We start from the raw sequence: 24,869 nt of genomic DNA on the forward strand, positions 1-24,869 counted from the left end.
AGAAAAGTTTCTGCTCATTTCAGGACTTTTTATTCGGCCTCGTTTCAACATACTGAGGCTTGTTTCTAGAAAATACTGAAACAAGTGAAACTGTATCAGAAACAGGTGGAACTGTCTCCACCAGCAGAGATAGATGAGCTACATGAGTTTACATTTTTAGATTCCCAGCTTAAGTTTGATAAACATGTAAAGAGGTTGTGCAAAACTGTAAAAACAAATTTAAATTGCTTCCGCTTAATAAGACAATATATACCTCTTAAGGCAGCACAGCAGTTTGTGCATGCCATGATATTTTCTCATTTTTCATATTGTATAACAGTTTGGGGCCAGGCCACCCAAACAACAACTACACCCATTAGGTCATTATGTAAACAGGCACTGGCAGTGATGGACCAGAAATCAGTTAGATGGCACCGTTGCCTGATTCTACAGAAATACAATCTACTTAAGTTTTGACAGTTTTGTAAACTTTTCATTTATAAAACTTATTTTTAAGTGTGTAAACAACCTTTTCCCAGAAATACTCAACTGGTCAACTGGTAAACAAACAAAATAGTGGAATCAGAACTAGTGGAAACTGTAGAGCAGCAAAACACACAACAACATTTGGTCAGTCATCCTTTCAGTAAGAGGTTTACTGCTGAACACATTACCATCTGATCTCATTACCATCTGATCTCATTACCTTCTGAAATTAAAAAACTAACAGAGTTCAAGGTTTTGAACACACATGCAAAACAACTGAAACTGAAACAAGCCGTGAACTGGCTGTGTGGCTTTATCCTTTGACCACACACACACACACACATATTTTAATACTGTAGTTATTGTTAAATGTATTGTATTTTATGTACTACTAACATTTTAGTCTCTGTCCTTATCTGTACTGTATTTTAATGTTTCTGTACTATTTTTAAGCTTAATGCTGCTGTACTTCCTGTTTTAACTCCACAAGCCGAGCCAGGGACGGGATGCAAATCAGCCGTGGCTAAAAACCAGCATGCATGGCATCTAGTTTGTATTTTATATATGAAACAATGTTTTATGCATTGGTAATAGTAGTAGTAGTACTCGTGAGTATTATAGCTGTCATCATGGTTACCGTCGGTGTTGGCGGCGTCTCCGTTAGCCGGCGCGGCGGCGTACAGCTTCCTGGCGCTGGACAGGCCGCGGCTGTTCAGGAAGACCGGCAGGTGGACGATGTTCCGCATGTAGTCGTGTCCGTTGATGTTGGAGTCTCTCAGGACGCTGTTCAGGTTCTGGTTGATGGCCTTGATGATGATGTGGGGGTCGCTGGCGAAGATGGAGATGAAGGGACCCTTGGAGAACAGAACCCTCACCTGGAGGAGGAGAACCGCAGAGGAACCACAGAGTAACCACAGAGGAACCGCAGAGGAACCGCAGAGTAACCACAGAGGAACCGCAGAGGAACCACAGAGGAACCGCAGAGGAACCGCAGAGGAACCATAGAGGAACCGCAGAGGAACCGTAGAGGAACCATAGAGTAACCGCAGAGGAACCGCAGAGGAACCGCAGAGGAACCACTTTAAAGAGGATCTAAACCCAAATCTGTGCTGAAGTAGGTACTGAACTGAAAGTACTGAAAGTACAGCAGGTGGTGACATCATCACTTGGTACCAAAGACCAGCCAATAGCAGACGGACATTTCAGTTTCAATTTCAATTTCATGTTTTTGGCGAGTACAGTTTGATATTCACTACTTCTTTTTTTCCTTGGATGTAAAGTTTCCATGGTGATTTATGTGTTGACTTTTCTTGACTTGAGTTTCATGAAGCTTAGGCCAGTGGTTCTCAACGTGGGGTCCGGGGACCACCAGGGGTCCTTGAGGGGGTTCCAGGGGGTCCCCATTGTCGATTGTTGTTTTTTTTGTTGATTGTTGTTGTTTTTTTGTTAATTGTCATATTTCAGATTTTCTGTTGTCTGCTCTCTCCTTTCTCTATGGTCTGATGGACTGTTCTAGAATAACACAAAGTCTAAAGGCTGTTTTCTGGTTATAAGACAAGCGTCTGAAGACAAAAAAGACAGAAGTGTGTCGTCCGACAGTGTCTTGTACCTGTCGAAATCTGTAAGGTCGCAGACGCCGTCATTGATTTGTCTTACATTTTCATTGGTTGGCTGGACCAAGAAGAAGAAGTAGTAAAAATAGTAATGGATGGCTTTGAGGAGAAACTGGCAGAACAGGTGAGAAACATCCTCAACAGGTGAGAAACATCCTCAACAGGTGAGAAACATCCTCAACAGGTGAGAAACATCCTCAACAGGTGAGAAACGTCCTCACCTGTACGACTCGTCACGGAGGATTTTAAAGACGCACAAAAAACAAGAACTGGGGGAAACTGCTGCAGCTCTGCAGCGGACGGACGTCTTGGCAGCAAAACAGCGATAGAGCGGTCTTAAACTTATTATGTCCGTTAATTTACTATAATGTCAACTTGATTAGCTACTGTAGCTCAATGTGTGTGTGTGTGTGTGTGTGTGTGTGTGTGTGTATTTGAGACAGCTTGTGCAGACGTCTGCCAATATCTCATTTGAGCATAAATGCCTCAGTGTCGTCCGAAGCTTTTCGTAAGACACCTGTCCACACCTGTCTTATAACCATAAAACAGCCTTAAGCAACGTAAAGAAACGTACTTTACTGAACAAGTGAAGTGCAAAGTAAGCAAATGTTAAGTTTTATGTCGTTTTTATGTTTCGTGTCGACCCCGGGAAGAGTAGCTGCATCATGAACAGCCTAATAATAATCCTAATAATAATAAACAAATAAACAAAACATCAGCATTATTTCATTTACAAGAAGTTAACACAATTAAAGAATGTATTAGAATGACTGTTCTGATCATAGTTTCTCTGTTATCTCTCTACCTGCAGCAGACAGTCATGGAGTTCTGGACAAAATCATCTGACAATAAAAATATTCTCAGATTTGGGTCCGAGAGACAAAATCAAATCAAATGGAGGTCCCCCTGACTAGATTAGGGTCCTTGATATGAAAAAGGTTGAGAATCACTGCTCTAGGCCATTTAAAGCCTGTTAGATGATTATATGGAGTTCATCGGGAGAGTAAATATTCTGTCTTGATTCCTGAAAAGTGAACTGAGCGTCTCCAGCAGCTTCACAGTAAACTTCAGAGTTCAGTACAAGCTGCTGATGCTCTCCCTGTTGTTCTTTACATCATGAAACATCATGAAGCAGCACCAGTCGCTCAGCGCCTGTTCACAGTTTAAAGTTCCTGACCTTTGGGAAAGAATTACATCAAATTCAATTTCACATCTAATGTCAGAGCTGTGCGATAGATCTGCTGCTGACAAACGAGAGACGCTGCTGACCTGCGGACAAAAGCATCTTTCACAGAATAAAGACGATCAGTACAGGAGCAGTTTTGAGCTCATTTAGTTAATTCTATAACGGGCTATTCTTGGTCTTGACCTTTTGGAAAACAACGTTTAGAAAATCTAACAGCCGCGTGCGTAACTGTGCTGACGTGTAAATAATAAGACAAAAATACATTGTGCTACAGATGTGTTTTGATGTTTAATCAGCTGTTTTTATTAGTTTTCATGCCCTTCGCTCTCTGTAAAGCTCTGATGTGTTTATCAAAAGCTTAAAGAAATATAATTACATTTTCCGTCTTTTCTCAAGAAAGTCTTTTTGTGATGTTAACTTCATTTGAACATTAATCTTGGCGGTAAAATATGTTAACCACATATACATACAGTTGGTATACATGTATATATAACATAAGAGTTTAGATTTAGATTATTAATATTATTATTATTACTATTAAACTATTAAATTATTATTCCAGTGGGCAAACTGGGTCGTTGCAGCAGTAATGGGATACAATAAAGAAATCTCTATTTGGTCTGTATTTATTTACCTACCTATTTATCTGTCTGTTCATTCATACATTCATGTGTCTGATTTATCAGTTTAATATTCTAATTCAAAATTTTAATGTTCTAAAAAATCTTCTAAATCTGAGATTTCAGACTTTTTTTTTTTTAAGTCTTATTACTTTTATTTTTCTGTTAGAAGCAATTAAGATTGAAATATGTGTCTGACACAAAACGTATTATTTCAACAAGAAAGCGAAAGCCTGACTCGCCTCTGATTGGTCGGTGGGATCCATCGTCCCGCCACACTTTTTATGCAAAATACCCAAATTTACTGTCTGAGATCAACATTTCACTTTTCATTTTTACAAGCCAAAAAAAGACAAAATTAGACAACTGAAAAAACTAAAATCTAACATCTCAAATTTGCATTTATCCAAAGGACAACAAACTGAGGTTTTAGAATATTGCACTAAATTTTCCATTTGAATTAACATCTCTCCCTCCCTCTCTCCCTCCCTCTCTCCCTCCGTCTCTCCCTCCCTCTCTCCCTCCGTCTCTCCCTCCGTCTCTCCCTCCCTCTCTCCCTCCGTCTCTCCCTCCCTCTCTCCCTCCGTCTCTCCCTCCGTCTCTCCCTCCCTCTCTCCCTCCCTCTCTCCCTCCGTCTCTCCCTCCGTCTCTGCCTCCCTCTCTCCCTCCGTCTCTCCCTCCCTCTCTCCCTCCGTCTCTCCCTCCGTCTCTCCCTCCCTCTCTCCCTCCGTCTCTCCCTCCGTCTCTCCCTCCCTCTCTCCCTCCGTCTCTCCCTCTGTCTCTGCCTCCCTCTCTCCCTCCGTCTCTCCCTCCCTCTCTCCCTCCGTCTCTCCCTCCCTCTCTCCCTCCCTCTCTCCCTCCGTCTCTCCCTCCCTCTCTCCCTCCCTCTCTCCCTCCGTCTCTCCCTCCCTCTCTCCCTCCCTCTCTCCCTCCGTCTCTCCCTCCCTCTCTCCCTCCCTCTCGCCCTCCCTCTCTCCCTCCGTCTCTCCCTCCCTCTCTCCCTCCGTCTCTCCCTCTGTCTCTGCCTCCCTCTCTCCCTCCGTCTCTCCCTCCCTCTCTCCCTCCGTCTCTCCCTCCCTCTCTCCCTCCCTCACCGTGTCGAGCATCTGCAGAACTTTGTCCTGTTCGCAGGAGTCGAGGCCGTCGATGACGACCGCCAGCCGGGTCTGATGCTGCGTGAAGCCGTCGATGGTCTTCGCCATCCTCGCCATCAGCTCCACCTCGTTCTTCAGCACCTGCAGGAGGATTCACCGACATATTCACATTCACTGATAAATCATTAGCTAATTGATTGTTGATAATTAACTGTGAAGATATTCTACATCGATGAAGAGGCAATTCCAACAACGGAGAACTTTTGGGAAGCTGGTACAAAACAAACCTTCCGAACAAAGATTTAGATTTAAGGGTGGAGACAGGAAGTGGTCAGAGGTCCAGAGGCATATGCCGCTTTTCCACCGCATGGTACCGGCTCAACTCGACTCGACTCGCCTTTTTTGCTTTTCCATTGGGCAAGTACCAGGTACCATATTACCTGGTACCTGGTACTTTTTTTGGCAGCACCTCCGTCGAGGTTCCAAGCGAGCTGAGGCGATATCAAACGGTGACGTGAAAACACTGCAGACTTCTGATTGGTCGGAGAGGAGCGTCATCATTGCCGGCAGCGATAGCGGGGATTTTAAAGCAGGCTAAAAGCTGTTGTAATTTTGGCTCTACGACTGTTAATATGTCACTTTATTAAGTTTTAATATTTTTTCAGGCGAGAAAGTAACCATGTAGATTCCCAACATGTGGTCAGTTTATCCAAATAACGCCTGTTTGTAAATCTGCTGCCACGTTTTTGGAGACCGTCTGCATCGCAGTCCGCCATTCCGCAGTCTGAAGAGACGCAATGCATTTTGGGGCGTTTGAGTTTCATGCGGCGTCGTGGCGTCGCTATGACGACCAGTTGGGGGGGGGGGGGTACTATCTGCAGTGGAAAACTAAAGTGGTACTACCAAAAGCGAGTAGAGTCGAGTCGAGGCGAGTTGAGCCGGTACCATGCGGTGGAAAAGCGTTAGTGTTACCAAACGGACTGAAATGAACACCCGTCAAATACAGGTAAATGCGTCTGCTGAAACAAAACTGTGCTTCTACGATTACAAATTTTAGATTTTTTGGGGGGCATTTTCGTCTTTATTAGACAGTTTTTTTTTTAAGTCGAGAGAGAGAGAGAGGGACGACATGTGACAAAGGTCCCAGGTCGGACTCAAACCCGGGACGTTGTGTTTATATAGTCCGCACCTTAGACCACCGAGCCACCAGGACGCCCCGCGAGTACAGACTTGATTGTAGCGCTGAACGACTGACAGCCGAGACATGGCCGTCACAAATCCCACATTTGCTGTCAGTCATCCAGCGCTACAATCTAATTTCCAATCAAAGTCTGTATTCAACGCTGAGCCGGAAGAAACACGGGCCGCACAACTGGCGGATAATCGTACATGAATCCCCCACTGACCTTCATGAAGCCCTCGCTCTTCAGCTTGTGCATCCTGTTGGCGGCGCCGTGCAGCCTCTTCCTCTGGGAGTGCAGCACCGAGTCGGCCACCTGCCACCAGGTGCGGCAGTTGAGCAGCAGCGCCAGGCCGACCACGCCGGCCACGCCGATCAGCACGCCGTTCACCGTCCGGTTCTCCCCGTCCACCTTGAAGACGGCCAGCAGCGCCATGCCGGTCAGCAGGCAGGCCAGGAGGAAGAGGAAGATGATGAAGGACGGGATGCAGCACGTCTTCTTCCACTTCCTCTTCCCTGAGGAGACGAGCGGAGAGGTTTGACCACCAAGTTCACATAAAGGGTTTTATTTTACACATCAGAGTTTATTTTTAACCTCTTTTCTTTGAACATATTTCTTATATTATTATATTATTCCTGTATTATCTCAACCTTATACAGAACATTTTACTATTCTTGATTTTATGCCTTGCTGTAAAGCAGTTTGTGAACTCTGCTTTTAGGTAAGTGCTAGTAATAATAATAATAATAATAATAATAATAATAATGATAATAACAAAAAACACAAAACAATTATAGCACTTTTAAACACACAAGTAAAGTGATTTACAAACATCCAATAAAAAAAACACAGCAAAAAAACTGAATAAAATGAAATAAAACAATAAAATATTTAATTATAATTATTAATATCAAAATACAAATATTACCTTAAGCATAAAACGTAAGTATATATTATTTAGTTCTTTGCTCTGAAAAAGAGCATTGACTGTCCCTGGATAAATAAAATCTTTCAGTGTCATACAGGTCTGATGGAAGAGGCGTGTGTGTGTGTGTGTGTGTGTGTGTGTGGACTCCACCTGGGTTCTCCTCGGTCTTGAACACTCTGAACAGCCTGGTGGCCATGAAGCCGAACTCTCTCTCGCAGGCGTCGGACAGCGTGGCGATCATCTCCGCCATCGAGGTTTCCCCCCCGACGCTCGACAGCCGGTTGTAGTCTGTGAACAGAAACCTGCAGGAAACCACCACACGTCAGCAGGGGCCCGTCAGCAGGGGCCCGTCAGCAGGGTCCCGTACAGCAGGGGCCCATACGGCAGGGGGCCCGTACGGCAGGGGCCCGTACGGCAGGGTCCCGTACAGCAGGGTCCCGTACGGCAGGGGCCCGTACAGCAGGGTCCCCTACAGCAGGGTCCCGTCAGCAGGGGCCCGTACAGCAGGGACCCGTACGGTAGGGGCCCGTACGGCAGGGACCCGTCAGCAGGGTCCCCTACAGCAGGGTCCCGTACGGCAGGGACCCGTCAGCAGGGGCCCGTACAGCAGGGTCCCGTGCAGCAGGGTCCCGTCAGCAGGGGCCCGTACAGCAGGGACCCGTACAGCAGGGGCCCGTACGGCAGGGACCCGTCAGCAGGGACCCGTACAGCAGGGTCCCGTACAGCAGGGACCCGTACAGCAGGGACCCGTCAACAGGGTCCCGTCAACAGGGTCCTGTCAACAGGGGCCCGTACAGCAGGGGCCCGTCAGCAGGGACCCGTCAGCAGGGACCCGTCAGCAGGGACCCGTACAGCAGGGGCCCGTCAACAGGGACCCGTACAGCAGGGTCCCGTACAGCAGGGTCCCGTACAGCAGGACGGGGTTCACATCCAGGGAGGGTGAACTGGAACCTCCAGTCGGTGATCATGATAACGAGCACCGATAGAAACAAGGCAACGGTAAACATGTCGTCTCCCTGTTTGGGCCAATCAGGAACAGATATGTCTCCTTGTTTTGAGCTGTAACGGTGGTTTCCTCTTTGGGCCAATCAGAGTCATTCTGAATGCAGCGGTGAGATGCATCGTCTCACCAAGTTTTGTCAAAATCGGATCAGTGGAGATTTTGAGCGTCATGCAGGGATGAGAGTATATTGCAATTGGCACACCACTGCTATTTCTATTTATTTTCATAGTTCCTTGCTCTTGTTATTGTTTATTTTATATTTTTGTTTTTTATTCAAATTTATATTTTCTTTATCTTTAAAAAAATTATATTCTGTATCTGTATATTTTGTTGTATTTAGTTTAGATTACATTTATATTTATTATATTTCGTCTTAATTTGTTTTAGCACATTGAGAGTTTTCTGCCACACAGCATTTCACTGCACAGTTTGGATGAGCATGTGACAAATAAAGCTTTTGAATCTTGAATGTTTTTGAATGAGCGAACTGAGAATGAGGAACCTGAATGGATAGAACGGTTCTTGCACTGTTTGTCATGGTAATTTGGCTAGTACAACATAAGATGTCTAATCTTAAGTGTTAGTTGCTATGGCGACAACACAGTCTGGACCATAGAGATATAACATTGAGCAGATGAGTCTGTTAGCAAACTGTCAGAACTCAACTGGAAGCTAACGTTAGCGACGAGGCTAACGTAGCTTCATCACAGACTGTACTTCTCTCTCTAGCTCTTCTAGTCAACATTAGCATGTTAGCAATCCATGGCAGCAAGGAGACAGAGAAGCTGCTTTGGTTCTTGCTGTAAAACCTCTCAGCTCAGTGACTTGCTGCGAGTCTCTTTATACAGAAGCTAGTCCGACGGGTCACAGCAAGATGGCCGCCGCTCCGTTACCTGACGGGCAGCGCTCTGGTGCTCTGCTCCGGCAGCTCCGGCGGGTTGACGAACATCAGCCTCAGCAGCAGCTCCAGGTATCCGATGTGGCGAGCCAGGCGGGTGCTCAGGAGCCACGCCCAGTTCCAGCTCTCGCCCTCCCGACGCCCGCCGAAGTACACCACCACTACGGGACAGAAACACTTTATTTAAAACCCACAGGACGACAGACATACTTTATTTATACACCGCCACGACTAGGGTTCGATAAGCAGATCGGACGAAACGCTTCTGAACCCGAACCCCGCTCCCAGCCGAGGTCTGGGCCGTGCCGGAGGAAAGGAGGACGGGTTTTAGTCTCACCGAAGAAGAGGTAGAGCAGCGCCAGCAGGCTGAGGGAGACGGCCATGGCGAGCTTCGGGTCGACGGTGAAGCCGAGGACGACGGCCACCGAGCCGCACAGCAGCAGAGACAGAAACACCACGAGCCAGGAGAACTGGAACAACGGCTCAATCTGCTGACCGGCAAACGTCTTCATCTCATCTGAGAGGAGGAGGAGGAGGAGGAGGAGGAGGAGGAGGAGGAGGAGGGGGGAGAGGAGGAGGAGGAGGAGGAGGAGGAGGAGGGGGGAGAGGAGGAGGAGGAGGAGGAGGAGGAGGGGGGAGAGGAGGAGGAGGAGGAAGAGAGGGAAGAGGAGGAGGAGGAGGGGGGAGAGGAGGAGGAGGAGGAGGAGGGAGAGGAGGAGGAGGGAGAGGAGGAGGAGGAGGGAGAGGAGGAGGAGGAGGGAGAGGAGGAGGAGGAGGAGGAGGAGGGGGAGAGGAGGAGGAGGAGGGGGGAGAGGAGGAGGAGGAGGAAGAGAGGGAAGAGGAGGAGGAGGAGGAGGAGGAGGAGGGAGAGGAGGAGGAGGAGGGAGAGGAGGAGGAGGGGGGAGAGGAGGAGGAGGAGGAAGAGAGGGAAGAGGAGGAGGAGGAGGAGGAGGAGGAGGAGGAGGAGGAGGAGGGAGAGAGGAAGAGGAGGAGCAGCAAGAGGAGGAAGAGGGAGAGGAGGAGGAGGAGGAGGAAGAGGAGGAAGAGAGGGAAGAGGAGGAGGAGGAAGAGGAGGGAGAGGAGGAAGAGGAAGAGGAGGAGGAGGAAGAGGAGGAAAAGGAGGGGCAGGAGGAGGAAAGGACATATAAACAATAAATATGTAATCAATAATCAAAGTGCATCATATCAGAAGTGGACGATACTGACTGAACCAGATCCCTGCAGCCTCGTCCTGCAGTGTTGCTCTGTTGAGACGCCAGACGGGCTTCAGCAGCTCGGTGAGTGTGAGACGTCCTGCAGCATTGTGCAGTGTGTGTGTGTGTGTGTGTGTGTGTGTGCCTCACCCTCCAGCTTCTTGAGCAGGAAGGACTTGCCGCTGCCCCACTGGGCGTACAGTCCCACGCAGATGGGCGGCTGCATGGTCGGCTCGCTCAGGATGTCGGCCAGAGCGCTGCTGTACAGGTCGTACCCCAACATGTCCCCGTCCGACTCTGTGGGGGACAGGTGGCCTGGGGGGGGGGGGGGGGGGGGGGTATAAGACATATATAGACCCAATACTGTGCTACATAGAATTAATCATGTTTCTGTGTCAGATGGGATCAGATATTATGAAGCCAAAATAATTGGATAATTGGATTTTTGGAGTGGCACTGTCCTTGTTCCTCACACACGTTTGTCTTTTCCTCGTCTTTCTCTCCTTGCAGGACATTTGGTCCTCGGAAATTTACAAATACACACGATATAGATATCAAAGAACCCTCCACTGTTCTTCAAAACACCCATTTGAGCCAAAATCCATCTGAGCCTTTCCCCCTTTTCTATTTTTTTTGCAACAAACATTTATATATTTCACCAGCTCTCTACTTCAAGCCTTAGTGTTTTGTTATGTTTTTGTCAAAGACAGTCACATACAAACATACATAAAGAGGTAAGTGCCAGAGTACAAAATAAGTCGTTTACAGATGACATATTTAACAAAAATATCCTAGGTTTTCACAGCCTCCTTATTTCTTATTTTGCTCATGAAGACAATGTGTATTCCTAAAGAGTCAGCCCATTTTTTCTATTCTATATGGAATTTCCCCGTCAGTTACACACAGAAAATGTCTCCATGTCATTATCAGTGAAAGCCTCAGTCTGTGTTTTGGTTTTGAACTTACGACTACGCGCCGAAGATCTGCGTGAGGATGCTCTTCTGGTGGCTGCAGTCGATGTTGTACGGCGTCTCTCCGGCCTTGTTGGGCCGGTACAGCAGGCGGCCATCTTTGGGGTTTCGAGGAGAAGCTCGGCCAGGCGGCGGCTTCGCCCGCGGATGGCGATGTGGAGCGGCGTGTCTCCTTTCTGGAAACGCCACAGATCGGGTGGAAATTCACTTCGTTAACATCGCCGCCATGTTTGATTTAGGTCCCACTCTGGTGGAAACCCTGTGTTTGTAAAGAGTGTGTGAGCTGTAGTTCGCCCCACCTTGTCCACCGCAGACACCTTGGCTCCTTTATCCAGCAGCAGCTCCACGATGTCGATGTTCCTCATCTTAGTGCTTGATTGATCAGAGGAGTTTCTCCGTCCTGAAACATTTACACACCAAGCAGCACTATAAATAATACGAATATTAATAATAAGGTTCTCTACTGCTCTCTATAGGAAAATACTCAGAGCCTTCAGTCAGGAAATCATCACTATCACTGCTGATAGAAATGAAGGGAAGAGAATTCTCAGATTCAAACTATTTCTATTTAATTTCCACAGACTGGGAGAGGCTGTGACTGTATTTAAAATCCAGGCTATTGGTGTTTTAAACAATGATATGAATAGAAGATTTAATCTAGGCAGATAAACTAGCAGTATAACCTAGTAATACATTTAAACATACAGATTACAAGTTAATATATCTGAGTTATTAGTTGATTTTTCTTTTTTAAATATGAGCAGTAGATGATAAGTTGTTCACTGAAAAACTCTCGTCTCTCCTTTTTCTGTTTTTTTTATTGAAGAACTTGTAGATGTAAAATCAAAAGACAACTGTGTGCAATATAAAGAGTTAAACATCAACAGTGCCTGCTGAGCACCACAAACAGGAAAGAAAACACTGTATAAGAAAAAAAAAGAATAAAAAAAAAACAATACATCCAAAACAGTAGAGAAAAGGCGGCGTCCGGCGTCACCTTGGTGCAGGTCTCGGTGTCGGGGTTACACTGCAGGATGTCCCGCACCATGGTGGCGTTCCCCTTCTCCACCGCCCAGTACAGAGCCGTCTTACTCTCCTGGAAACATAAACTGATGCTCAGTGGATAGAAATTGATCTAAATCGATCTCTAATGCGTCTGATGTCGCATCACATCCTGTCTGTCATTTGGAGATGAACAGATCAGTAACACTGTTCTCATTCAGACAGAATCTCCTGCTGTGAAAACTAAAGCGAAACTTACATTTCCACAATTTGCTACAAACTCGCAGCAGGGTTTATAAACAGGAACACTTTTAAATGTGTTAAAACTGCTGAGAGAAATAACAGTGCAGTGCAGAGACCGGTGCATTACTAGAGCTGAAAGATACTGACAAAAAATCTAATTGTGATTATTTGACAGAATATTGCAATTCCGATTTATACTGCAATTCATATCATCACAATTTTTTCCTGTCATAATTTTTTAGAACTTTAAAATTGTTTAAAGAAAAGTGATTTAGTTAAAAAACGACATGTGCGTGAGAAGATTTACTGAGTTTGAGTCTGATGAAAGTTTTGATTCAAATCCAGTTTGGACCAAACTCTCTCTGAAGAAATTAACTGCAGACTCTGAGATTTGGAAATTGCAGAAGTTCATATTGAGATTTCAATATTTTTCTGATTAATTGTTCAGCTCTACATATTACCCTGTTTACCACTGGACTGTACTGGAAACAGTGACCAGGATGATGATGTCACAGTGACATCATCAGCAGCACAGTGACCTCTCACCTGTCCTCTGATGTCGATGTCGGCGTATTTATGAAGCAGCGCTCTGACGATCTCCACATGCCCCCCCCGCACCGCCCCGATCAGCACCGTGTCGCCGCTCTGCACACACACACACACACACACACACACACACACACAGAGACACACACACACAGACAGAGAGACACACACACACACACACACACACAGAGAGACTCACACACACACACACACACATACACACACACAGAGAGAGACACATACACACAGAGAGACACACACACACACACACACACACACACACACAGAGACACACACACACACAGAGAGACACACACACACACACACACACACACACACAGAGAGACTCACACACACACACAGAGACACACACACACACACAGTACAAAATTTAGTAATGTCAATGCAGACTGTGAACTGTGTTTTGCTGTGTGTTGCTTTGTGTTGCTCTGTGTTGCTCTGTGTTGCTTTGTGTTGCTCTGTGTTGCTTTGTGTTGCTTTGTGTTGCTTTGTGTTGCTCTGTTGCTTTGTGTTGCTTTGTGTTGCTCTGTTGCTTTGTGTTGCTCTGTGTTGCTTTGTGTTGCTTTGTGTTGCTCTGTGTTGCTTTGTGTTGCTCTGTGTTGCTTTGTCTTGCTCTGTTGCTTTGTGTTGCTTTGTGTTGCTCTGTGTTGCTTTGTGTTGCTTTGTGTTGCTCTGTGTTGCTTTGTGTTGCTCTGTGTTGCTCTGTGTTGCTTTGTGTTGCTCTGTGTTGCTTTGTGTTGCTTTGTGTTGCTCTGTGTTGCTTTGTGTTGCTTTGTGTTGCTCTGTGTTGCTTTGTGTTGCTTTGTGTTGCTCTGTGTTGCCTTGTGTTGCTCTGTGTTGCTCTGTGTTGCTCTGTTGCTCTGTGTTGCTTTGTGTTGCTTTGTGTTGCTTTGTGTTGCTTTGTGTTGCTCTGTTGCTCTGTGTTGCTCTGTGTTGCTCTGTGTTGCTGTGTGTTGCTCTGTTTTGCTTTGTGTTGCTCTGTGTTGCTCTGTGTTGCTCTGTGTTGCTCTGTTGCTCTGTGTTGCTTTGTGTTGCTCTGTTGCTTTGTGTTGCTCTGTGTTGCTCTGTGTTGCTCTGTGTTGCTCTGTGTTGCTTTGTGTTGCTCTGTTGCTTTGTGTTGCTCTGTGTTGCTCTGTGTTGCTTTGTGTTGCTCTGTGTTGCTTTGTGTTGCTCTGTTGCTTTGTGTTGCTCTGTGTTGCTTTGTGTTGCTTTGTGTTGCTCTGTGTTGCTGTTTTGCTTTGTGTTGCTCTGTTTTGCTTTGTGTTGCTCTGTTGCTTTGTGTTGCTCTGTGTTGCTTTGTGTTGCTTTGTGTTGCTCTGTGTTGCTGTTTTGCTTTGTGTTGCTCTGTTTTGCTTTGTGTTGCTCTGTTGCTCTGTGTTGCTTTGTGTTGCTCTGTTTTGCTTTGTGTTGCTCTGTTTTGCTCTGTGTTGCTCTGTTTTGCTGTGTGTTGCTCTGTTTTGCTTTGTGTTGCTCTGTGTTGCTCTGTGTTGCTCTGTGTTGCTCTGTTGCTCTGTGTTGCTTTGTGTTGCTCTGTTGCTTTGTGTTGCTCTGTGTTGCTCTGTGTTGCTCTGTGTTGCTCTGTGTTGCTTTGTGTTGCTCTGTTGCTTTGTGTTGCTCTGTGTTGCTCTGTGTTGCTTTGTGTTGCTCTGTGTTGCTTTGTGTTGCTCTGTTGCTTTGTGTTGCTCTGTGTTGCTTTGTGTTGCTTTGTGTTGCTCTGTGTTGCTGTTTTGCTTTGTGTTGCTCTGTTTTGCTTTGTGTTGCTCTGTTGCTTTGTGTTGCTCTGTGTTGCTTTGTGTTGCTTTGTGTTGCTCTGTGTTGCTGTTTTGCTTTGTGTTGCTCTGTTTTGCTTTGTGTTGCTCTGTTGCTCTGTGTTGCTTTGTGTTGCTCTGTTTTGCTTTGTGTTGCTCTGTTTTGCTCTGTGTTGCTCTGTTTTGCTTTGTGTTGCTCTGTTTTGCTTTGTGTTGCTTTGTGTTGCTCTGTTTTGCTTTGTGTTGCTTTGTTTTGCTTTGTGTTGCTGTTTTGCTCTGTGTTGCTCTGTTTTGCTTTGTGTTGCTTTGTGTTGCTCTGTTTTGCTTTGTGTTGCTCTGTTTTGCTCTGTGTTGCTCTGTGTTGCTCTGTTTTGCTTTGTGTTGCTCTGTTTTGCTTTGTGTTGCTTTGTGTTGCTTTGTGTTGCTCTGTTTTGCTTTGTGTTGCTTTGTTTTGCTTTGTGTTGCTGTTTTGCTGTGTTGCTCTGTTTTGCTCTGTGTTGCTTTGTTTTGCTTTGTGTTGCTGTTTTGCTCTGTGTTGCTCTGTTTTGCTTTGTGTTGCTTTGTGTTGCTCTGTTGCTCTGTGTTGCTCTGTTGCTCTGTGTTGTTCTGTTGCTTTGTGTTGTTCTGTTGCTTTGTGTTGCTTTGTGTTGCTTTGTGTTGCTTTGTGTTGCTTTGTGTTGCTCTGTTTTGGTTTGTGTTGCTCTGTTTTGCTTTGTGTTGCTTTGTGTTGCTCTGTTTTGCTTTGTGTTGCTCTGTTGCTCTGTGTTGCTCTGTTGCTCTGTGTTGTTCTGTTGCTTTGTGTTGCTCTGTTTTGCTTTGTGTTGCTTTGTGTTGCTTTGTGTTGCTTTGTGTTGCTTTGTGTTGCTCTGTTTTGGTTTGTGTTGCTCTGTTTTGCTTTGTGTTGCTTTGTGTTGCTCTGTTTTGCTTTGTGTTGCTCTGTTGCTCTGTGTTGCTCTGTTGCTCTGTGTTGTTCTGTTGCTTTGTGTTGCTCTGTTTTGCTTTGTGTTGCTTTGTGTTGCTTTGTGTTGCTCTGTGTTGCTTTGTGTTGCTCTGTTTTGCTTTGTGTTGCTCTGTTTTGCTCTGTGTTGCTTTGTGTTGCTCTGTTGCTCTGTGTTGCTTTATGTTGCTCAGTTTTGCTTTGTGTTGCTTTGTGTTGCTCTGTGTTGCTTTGTGTTGCTCAGTTTTGCTTTGTGTTGCTCTGTTGCTTTGTGTTGCTCTGTTTTGCTTTGTGTTGCTTTGTGTTGCTCTGTGTTGCTCTGTGCTGCTCTGTTGCTTTGTGTTGCTCTGTTTTGCTTTGTGTTGCTCTGTGTTGCTCTGTTGCTTTGTGTTGCTCTGTTGCTCTGTGTTGCTCTGTTTTGCTTTGTGTTGCTCTGTGTTGCTCTGTGTTGCTCTGTTTTGCTTTGTGTTGATTTGTGTTGCTCTGTTGCTCTGTGTTGCTCTGTTTTGTTTTGTGTTGCTCTGTGTTGCTCTGTGTTGCTCTGTTTTGCTTTGTGTTGCTCTGTGTTGCTCTGTGTTGCTCTGTGTTGCTTTGTGTTGCTTTGTGTTGCTCTGTTGCTTTGTGTTGCTCTGTTTTGCTCTGTTTTGCTCTGTGTTGCTCTGTTGCTTTGTGTTGCTCTGTTGCTTTGTGTTGCTTTGTGTTGCTCTGTTGCTCTGTGTTGCTCTGTTGCTGTGTGTTGCTCTGTTGCTTTGTGTTGCTGTGTGTTGCTCTGTTGCTGTGTGTTGCTCTGTTGCTTTGTGTTGCTGTGTGTTGCTCTGTTGCTGTGTGTTGCTCTGTTGCTTTGTGTTGCTGTGTGTTGCTCTGTTGCTCTGTGTTGCTCTGTTGCTTTGTGTTGCTCTGTGTTGCTCTGTTGCTCTGTGTTGCTGTGTGTTGCTCTGTTGCTCTGTGTTGCTCTGTTGCTCTGTGTTGCTCTGTGTTGCTCCCCACCCGGTCGGGGATGTTGACGTAGGTTCCGGCGTCCAGCAGGTCCTGGACGATCTCGGTGTATCCCTCCTTGGCGGCGATCATCAGCGCCGTGTTGCCGTCTTTGTCGGTCATGTTGACGTTGGGGTTTCTCTTCAGAAGCTCCTTCACCACGTCGGTGAAGCCGCCCTTCACCGCCACGATCAGCGCCGTCATGGAGTTCTGCAGAGCCACATTAACAGGGATGAAGCGCGGTGAGATCCTGACAGCTGAGCAGCTGCAGAAGCTTCCAGAGACTCAGGGTACAAAATGCAGAGTCAGCAGGCTGAGATCATCTCAGTTAATTCAGCTCAGCTCCTCGCAAACGTTTCCCAAAAATAAGCATCATTATCTAGTTACTGGTGCAGTGATGTGATTCCAAGATATTTTCATTTTTTTCTAGAAAGTGCTTGACACTAATTGTATTGAATTGAACTGGCAGATAGTAGCAGACTGTTTAACTTGTTTTAATTTTACAATTCAATACAAGATAAAACGGTTTTATTTGTATTTCTTTGCAGTGTGAAAGAGGAGATGGAGATACTGGGAGAAGTGAGATAAATAGTACTGATACTGAACTACAGTACTGATACTATAGTACTGATACAGAACTATAGTACTGATACTGAACTACAGTACTGATACTATAGTACTGATACTGAACTATAGTACTGATACTGAACTACAGTACTGATACTATAGTACTGATACTGAACTATAGTACTGATACTGAACTACAGTACTGATACTATAGTACTGATACTGAACTATAGTACTGATACTGAACTACAGTACTGATACTATAGTACTGATACAGAACTATAGTACTGATACTGAACTATAGTACTGATACTGAACTACAGTACTGATACTATAGTACTGATATTGAACTGTAGTACTGATACTGAACTATAGTACTGATACTGAACTATAGTACTGACACTGAACTGTAGTACTGATACTGAACCACAGTCTTGATACTGAACTATAGTACTGATACTGAACTGTAGTACTGATAATGAACCACAGTCCTGATACTGAACTATAGTACTGATACTGAACTGTAGTACTGATACTGAACTATAGTACTGATACTGAACTGTAGTACTGATACTGAACCACAGTCCTGATACTGAACTATAGTACTGATACTGAACTGTAGTACTGATAATGAACTGTAGTACTGATACTGAACTATAGTACTGATACTGAACTAGATACTGAACCACAGTCCTGATGTCATCAGTGTGTACATACCGCCCCCTCCTGGTCGACGTCGGCTCCGTTCTCCAGCAGATGCATCACACAGTCAAAGTGTCCTTTCCTGGCCGCCCAGATCAGAGGGGTGGTGCCATACTGACACACACACACACACAGGAAAATTTAGTACGTGTATTACTATACTTATTCACTTGTCTTGTAAATAAATGTCATAACCCTCGCTGCCCTGTAAAACTCTTCACCTTGTCAGAACAGTTGACCTTCGCTCCGTTCTGCAGCAGCAGCTTGACGATGTCAGCATGACCTCGACCTGCCGCCCAGATGATGGGATACACACTGTACTGCTGCGGGGGGGGGGGGGGGGGGGGAGAGAGAGAGAGAGAGGGAGAGAGAGAGAGAGAGAGAGAGAGAGAGTCAGGGAGGGAACCTGGAACCAGAACTGGAGTTTCTAATTTGGCGCTTAGTGGGCCTTAACGAGCTCTGAACCTTAACGAGCTCTGAACCTTAACGAGCTCTGAACCTTAACAAGTTTGTTAATATTCAGTTTTCAGTCAAAATACTCTCCTAAAGTAATAATAATAAATATACTGCAGCCCTATGTGGCAATGAGCCGGGTCCAAGCACAATATGCTAATTTGTCCAAATATGAGAAACCCAAGACATTATGATCAGCTGACCACACTATTGATGGTATTATTATGAGCTTGCAGAGAAGAGTGCCGTCATGTGACCATGTGACTCCAGACTCGGCAGGTCTCCTTGGCAACAAGGCCGACTCTCACTCAGTGACGTTCATTAACAGGAATATAAACACCTTTTCATGCTCATTAGCATCACAGTGATACAGAACTCATTAGGAACATCTCAAACATCTCATGTTCCCAAAGTCACTCTGCAACTGTCTGTCATCTGAGCGCCTCAGGGTGCAGTGAGGTGAACAACATCAGTACTTTGGGTGTGTGTGTTACCTGTCCTGTAGTGTTGGGGTTCAGTGTGTGTGTGTGTGTGTGTGTGTGTGTGTTACCTGTCCTGTAGTGTTGGGGTTCAGTGTGTGTGTGTGTGTGTGTGTGTGTTACCTGTCCTGTAGTGTTGGGGTTCAGTGTGTGTGTGTGTGTGTGTGTGTGTGTGTGTGTTACCTGTCCCGTAGTGTTGGGGTTGGCTCCCTGCTCCAGCAGCATGGTGGAGACGTCGACTCGGCCTTTATACGCCGCCCACATCAGAGCCGTCCAGCCGCCCTGAAGATCAATAATCATAACAATAATCATCTTTATTTAGAGGAACAAAGCATTTTACAAACGGAGAAAAAACAAAACATCAAACTGACAACAACAGCAACGTAAGCAAGGTAAGAAATAAAAGGTAAAAAAAAGTTAAAAGGAAGTCGATGGCAATTACTAAAAGATCATAACATGTAAACCAGCAGTCAGTCTGAACCTGACTGAATGTTCTGTTTCATTCTCTTAAAGCATTCTGATCTACAGTCTTCTGCTTAAATGCTTGAAATGAGTTTCTTAGACAAATATAAATAGTGAAGTTGATCCTATGTATGAATTTCTTTCCAAAGCCTTTGCCTTTCCATCAAGGCAAAGAATCTAAAATATAAGATAGTTTTGATTTGTTTAACACTTTTTTGGTCGCTGCATAATTCCATTTGTGTTATTTCATAGTTTTGAGTCTTTACTGTTATTCTAAAATGTGGAAAATAGTAAAAATAAAGAAAAATGGGGTGTGTCCAAACTGTTGACTGGTAGTGTATATTATTGTATGTACTGTATATGCATTGTATGTACTGTATATATAGTATATTGTACATATTAAATGGTGTATTGTGTGTCCGCACCATGTCTCTGTGTTCGATGTAAGCACTGTTCTCCAGCAGCTCCTTGACCACCTCCACATGTCCTTCCTTCGCTGCCGAGATCAGAGCCGACCAGCAGTCCTGCACACAGAGAGAGACAGCGTTACCATGGAAACACCTGCACCGCCGTTACCGTGGAAACCCCGGGGGTGGGGTGTGTGTGTGTGTGTGGGGGGGTGTCTACCGATTAATTCTGTTTCAGTAACTTAGCAACCGAGCATCCGAGGTGAAGAGGCACAGAGAGAGAGTAGATGAAATTTTAATAAGCCCGATGGGGAAATGGAGTCGCATATAATGCTAAGAGAATATTAGAATATTAATAAGAAGAGAAATAGAATGGAATTAAGAATAGAATAATAATATACGGAAGAAGAGGAAGAGGAAACCAACGGCATCAACCTACAATTACAACACTAAATCATTTTAATTAAAGATATATGAAAGGAAAGGCATGAATAACAGAATAACATCTCTATTATTCAGGGTGGAAACAAATGAAAATGCAGAAATATAAGCAATATATCACAAACAAGAAAATATGAGAATATGAATAAATATGTTAATGTACAGCTGAATACAGATTATTGTTTAATCTGTTTTGTGTTATTTTGTTCTCTCTTGTGCCGATTAAAGAGTCTGACTGACTGGATAAAATACTGAATGTGAATGAACTGGAATTTAAATTCCTCTTCTAAGAGAGTTTGTCTCTTATGAATCAAAACATTATGAATCAAAACATTATGAATCAAATAAAAGACAGTTCAACAAATCAAACACATTCAGTCATAATGTCTGGATTAACATCACATGTTCTGCATCAAATACCAGCTGAAAGGTTCCTTTAGCATTATATTATATTATAGATATTCAGTATTGATCATATAGAACAGTAATGTAATCTCAGATATGTGGGAAGAAAAAACTAAAAACATGGAATTTCACTGAATTCAATTCAACTTCCTGAAATTCCAATTCAATTCCAATTCTGTTTCCTGAAGGTTTTTTCAAATTCCAATTCCTCATCTGAATTAGAATGGATGAGTTGGGTCATGAGTTGACCTCTGACCTCTGACCTCTGACCTCTGTGTCAGTGTGTTTCTCCTCACCACGTCGTCCAGGTTCACGTTGGCTCCCCTCCTGATCAGCTCCTGGACGATCTCCAGGCTGCCCTGCTCCGACGCCAGCATGAGGGGCGTCTGCCCGTTCTGCACACACACACACACACACACACGCACACGCACACGCACACACACACACACACACGCACACGCACACACACACACACACACACAGACAGGTTTAACGTTTACTTTTACTTCCTGAAACTGTAATGATCCCAGAGGAGAACCTGGAGGGTTTCAGCAGCAGATAATAAGAGCAGCAGGCTGGTAGAACACACTAAGACAAAGATAAATAACAAATAAATATGAAAAATGTGGAATATATGAAAAATATGTTGATATGTAGAGTAGAGAAAATAATATGAAGAGGATGTTAGTTGTTATTGTGAATTTTTGTAATTAAATAAAAAGAAATATAAAGTAATAAAAATAATGATAAAATATAAAAAAGATGGAGATTAAAAAATAAATGAATATAAAAAACAAAAAGTGTAAAATAAGAACAAAACATGAATAAAATTAAAAATAAAATAGAACATAAAAAAATGAAACAAATATGAATAAAAAATGCTACGAAAAATAGAGATTTATTGAATAACAATTAAATAAAAATAAAAAACATATAGAAAAGTAATAGTAGTAAAATAAAAAACCCGAATAAAAATGAAACTAGCCATTTACTAAAAAAAAATGTACATGAAAAAACAAAAATGAAAAATGAAACATGAAAAAACAGAATAAAATAAAATAAAATAAGAATAAAAAACATGAATAAAAACTGATATCAAAAATAGAGATTTATTTACTGATAATGAAATAAAAAGCATGAATGGACGTACGTCGCTGCGCCCGTCCACCTCCTTGAAGCGGTCCAGGTGAGCCTTCAGGGCCGGCAGGTTCTCCTCCTCCACGTAGCTGAACAGGTTCTGGATGGCCAGGGTGGTCATCTTGATGGAGGTGGTGGTGTCCATGGTGCTGCTCCACTGTACTGCAGTACTACAGGAGTACACAGTACTGCAGTTATTACAGGAACACACAGTACTGCAGTTATTACAGGAGTACACACAGTACTGCAGTTATTACAGGAGTACACACGGTACTGCAGTTATTACAGGAACACACAGTACTGTAGTACTGTAGTAGTAGCAGTAGTAGCAGTAGTAGTAGTAGTAGTAGCAGTAGTAGTAGTAGTAGTAGTAGTAGTAGTAGTAGCAGTAGTAGTAGTAGTAGTAGTAGTAGTAGTAGTAAGCTAGTAGTAGTAGTAGTAGTAGTAGCAGTAGTAGCAGTAGTAGTAGTAGTAGTAGCAGTAGTAGTAGTAGTAGTAGCAGTAGTAGTAGTAGTAGTGGTAGTAGTAGTAGTACTAGTAGTAGTAGTAGTAGTAGTGTGTACTGTTAGTATCCAGGTTTCAGTGGAGAGTTTTAGTGTCTAAATGTTTCAGAGGTTTTCAGGGGAAACTGTGGAGGAAACTCTGAATACTGGGAATGTTCTGGCATTAAAACGGCCAAATTTAAAGATTTGAATATCAACATTTTATGATATTCAGTATTGATAATACACTGTATAACACTATGTGTAATCTCAGATATGTGAGAAAAAAAACAACAACAAAAAAAACATGGAATTTTACAGAATTTCATTGACTTAAATTCAACCTGAAATTCCAATTCCAGTTCCTCAGGTGAAGTGGACCTGATGCCGTCAGTCTGAGCTGAGCAGACTGTGCATGGCGTCCGACTCGCCAAGGAAACGCCTAGAACTAACTGAGGCGGCGTCGACATTTCGTTTGAGCGGTCCAGACGGTCCGGGCCGCTGTGAGATCTGTCATCACACACTGCTCCTTTAATGTCAGCAGACCTGAACCCGGGCTGACCCCAGAACAGCCAGACAGTCTGCTCTGTCTGGATCTCTCCACACAGACGTGTCTGCAGCCGCCAGATATAGCTTCAATAAAACCAGAGAGAGGCCGGGCGACTGATAAAGAGGGGGGGAGGTGTGGAGGAGGTGTGGAGGAGGAGTGGAGGAGTGGAGGAGGAGTGGAGGAGGTGTGGAGGAGGAGTGGAGGAGAAGAGGAGGAGGAGTGGAAGAGGAGTGGAGCTGTCAGTTCTATTTCAGCTTCCATGTTAAGAAATCCTGTTTTATTCTGCAGTTCCTTGTGAAAGACTACATTACCCACAAGCTTTAGCCAGTTCCCACCAATCAGAGATGTCGGTGTTGCCATGGAAACGCTCCCCGCTCCAAAGTTGGGTGTGGTTGTCATTTGGGCTGCAACTAACGATTATTTTAATTTTCAAAACAGAGAAAAGCAGAACATCTGAACACTGAAGCTGGAACCAGCAGATGTTTTGTTACATGATAAAATTCTGATTATAATCGATTCATTTTCTGTCGATCCACTAACTGATTAATCGACCAGTCGTTTCAGCTCTAGCTGTCAAGTAAATGAACCTCTGAGGCTCATGCATCAAATCTACTCTGGTTTCCATGGCAACATTATCCAACACTCTGTGGCAGCCAGGTGACCAATCAGGAGTGGAGATCTGAACGGGAATAACTGATCTATCTATTCAGGTTCTGCAGTCCAATCCTACTCTGTATGTCTACCAGTTTATGTGAGTGTGTGTGAGTGTGTGTGTGTGTGTGTGTGTGTGAGTGTGTGTGTGTGTGTGTGTGTGTGTGTGAGTGTGTGTGTGTGTGTGTGTGTGAAGGGGGTGGGGGGGCAGTAAATAGATCTGAGACACATTCCTGCTCTGAGAGAAACACAACAGCTGACGATGAAGCAGGAAACAGCTGAACAATGACAAGGACAGACATACATACAGTATAGTATATATACTGTATATATACACACAGTATATATATATATATGATAAGGTGCTTGGCTTTTATCAGGACACTTTCTGCACATCACCATGGTTACACAGACACTGTTGATGTGAATCTGATGACATTTGCACATCATGTCCACTGCTGTAAATCCACGTCTGCTCCTTCAGTTTTCATGTTCTGCATTAATTCTGTTTTCATAACGGTTCCTCTGTGTCACGCTGTGTACAGGCACATATTCAGATATATTATAGATTTTATAATATATATTATATATTTCTTATCTTATACATATTTGTTTATGTTTTGATATACTGTATATAGCACATAATTCTAATCACTGTAATATTCCTACATCTATTTAAAATTCACCGTCATATTCCTATAATATTTAAAAATCACTGTAATATTCCTATAATATTCCTATAGGAAACTATAGTGAGTCTGGAAGTGACCATATTGTGTTTTATGGTGTTCTGCTATATATAGATGATTTGATTAGTTACAGATTATTGATTATGTTTTGTGTTATCAGTGAACAAGCTGATCCACCTGTGCAGGTATCACTGAGTCAGATCTGTCCTGCAGATCTGAAGTCAGTCTGAGCTCTAAAGCGTTTTGTTCCCCTGAATCACTTCAAACTCATGATCAGTCTGATGCAGAAGCTGTTATGATCTAAACTCTGACGTTTATTATTGGACATATTTTAGTATTTTTCTTTTTCTGTACTGTAGTTATTGTGTAACTCCCTGCTGTCATGTCTTGGCCAGGTCTGCCTTGGAAAAGAGATTTGGACTTTATGGTAAAATAAAGGCTAAATAAATAAATAATAATAATAATAATAATAATAATAATAATAATAATAATAAATAATTGTTTCAACATGTTTCCTGTCAAATTCCTGAAACAAGTGAAACTGCACTGAAACCAGTGGATTGTCTGTTCAGGTGATTTCTGCAGTAAAGTGGAAATGTTTTCCTCCAGTCAGAGATTCACCCTGTCTGTCTGTCTGTCTGTCTTGTCTGTCTGTCTCTCTGCCTGTCTGTCTGTCTGTCTGTCTCTCTCTGCCTGTCTGTCTGTCTGTCTGTCTGCCTGTCTGCCTGTCTGTCTGTCTGTCTCTCTCTCTCTCTCTCTGCCTGTCTGTCTGTCTCTCTCTCTCTCTCTGCCTGTCTGTCTGTCGGCTCATATTATGGGA

General features: G+C 44.0%; 1 protein-coding gene across 1 annotated transcript in view; it reads right to left on the reverse strand.

Moving 5' to 3' along the window:
* The window catches only part of kidins220b (kinase D-interacting substrate 220b), a 40,457-nt gene extending 18,635 nt beyond the window's left edge, over positions 1-21,822 (reverse strand). Inside the window, 20 exon segments of the mRNA XM_078289912.1 lie at positions 1,103-1,340; positions 4,979-5,119; positions 6,385-6,674; positions 7,238-7,389; positions 8,984-9,149; positions 9,326-9,505; positions 10,332-10,499; positions 11,155-11,265; positions 11,268-11,328; positions 11,452-11,529; positions 11,532-11,552; positions 12,150-12,248; positions 12,944-13,042; positions 16,637-16,834; positions 17,909-18,007; positions 18,115-18,216; positions 19,009-19,107; positions 19,713-19,811; positions 20,837-20,935; positions 21,691-21,822. Coding sequence (XP_078146038.1) covers positions 1,103-1,340; positions 4,979-5,119; positions 6,385-6,674; positions 7,238-7,389; positions 8,984-9,149; positions 9,326-9,505; positions 10,332-10,499; positions 11,155-11,265; positions 11,268-11,328; positions 11,452-11,529; positions 11,532-11,552; positions 12,150-12,248; positions 12,944-13,042; positions 16,637-16,834; positions 17,909-18,007; positions 18,115-18,216; positions 19,009-19,107; positions 19,713-19,811; positions 20,837-20,935; positions 21,691-21,822 — 2,632 coding nt within the window.
* Positions 21,823-24,869: the final 3,047 nt, after the last annotated feature.

Source organism: Centroberyx gerrardi, chromosome 18 (assembly GCF_048128805.1).
Source record: "Centroberyx gerrardi isolate f3 chromosome 18, fCenGer3.hap1.cur.20231027, whole genome shotgun sequence".
In the NCBI taxonomy this organism is placed as follows: Eukaryota; Metazoa; Chordata; class Actinopteri; order Beryciformes; family Berycidae; genus Centroberyx; species Centroberyx gerrardi.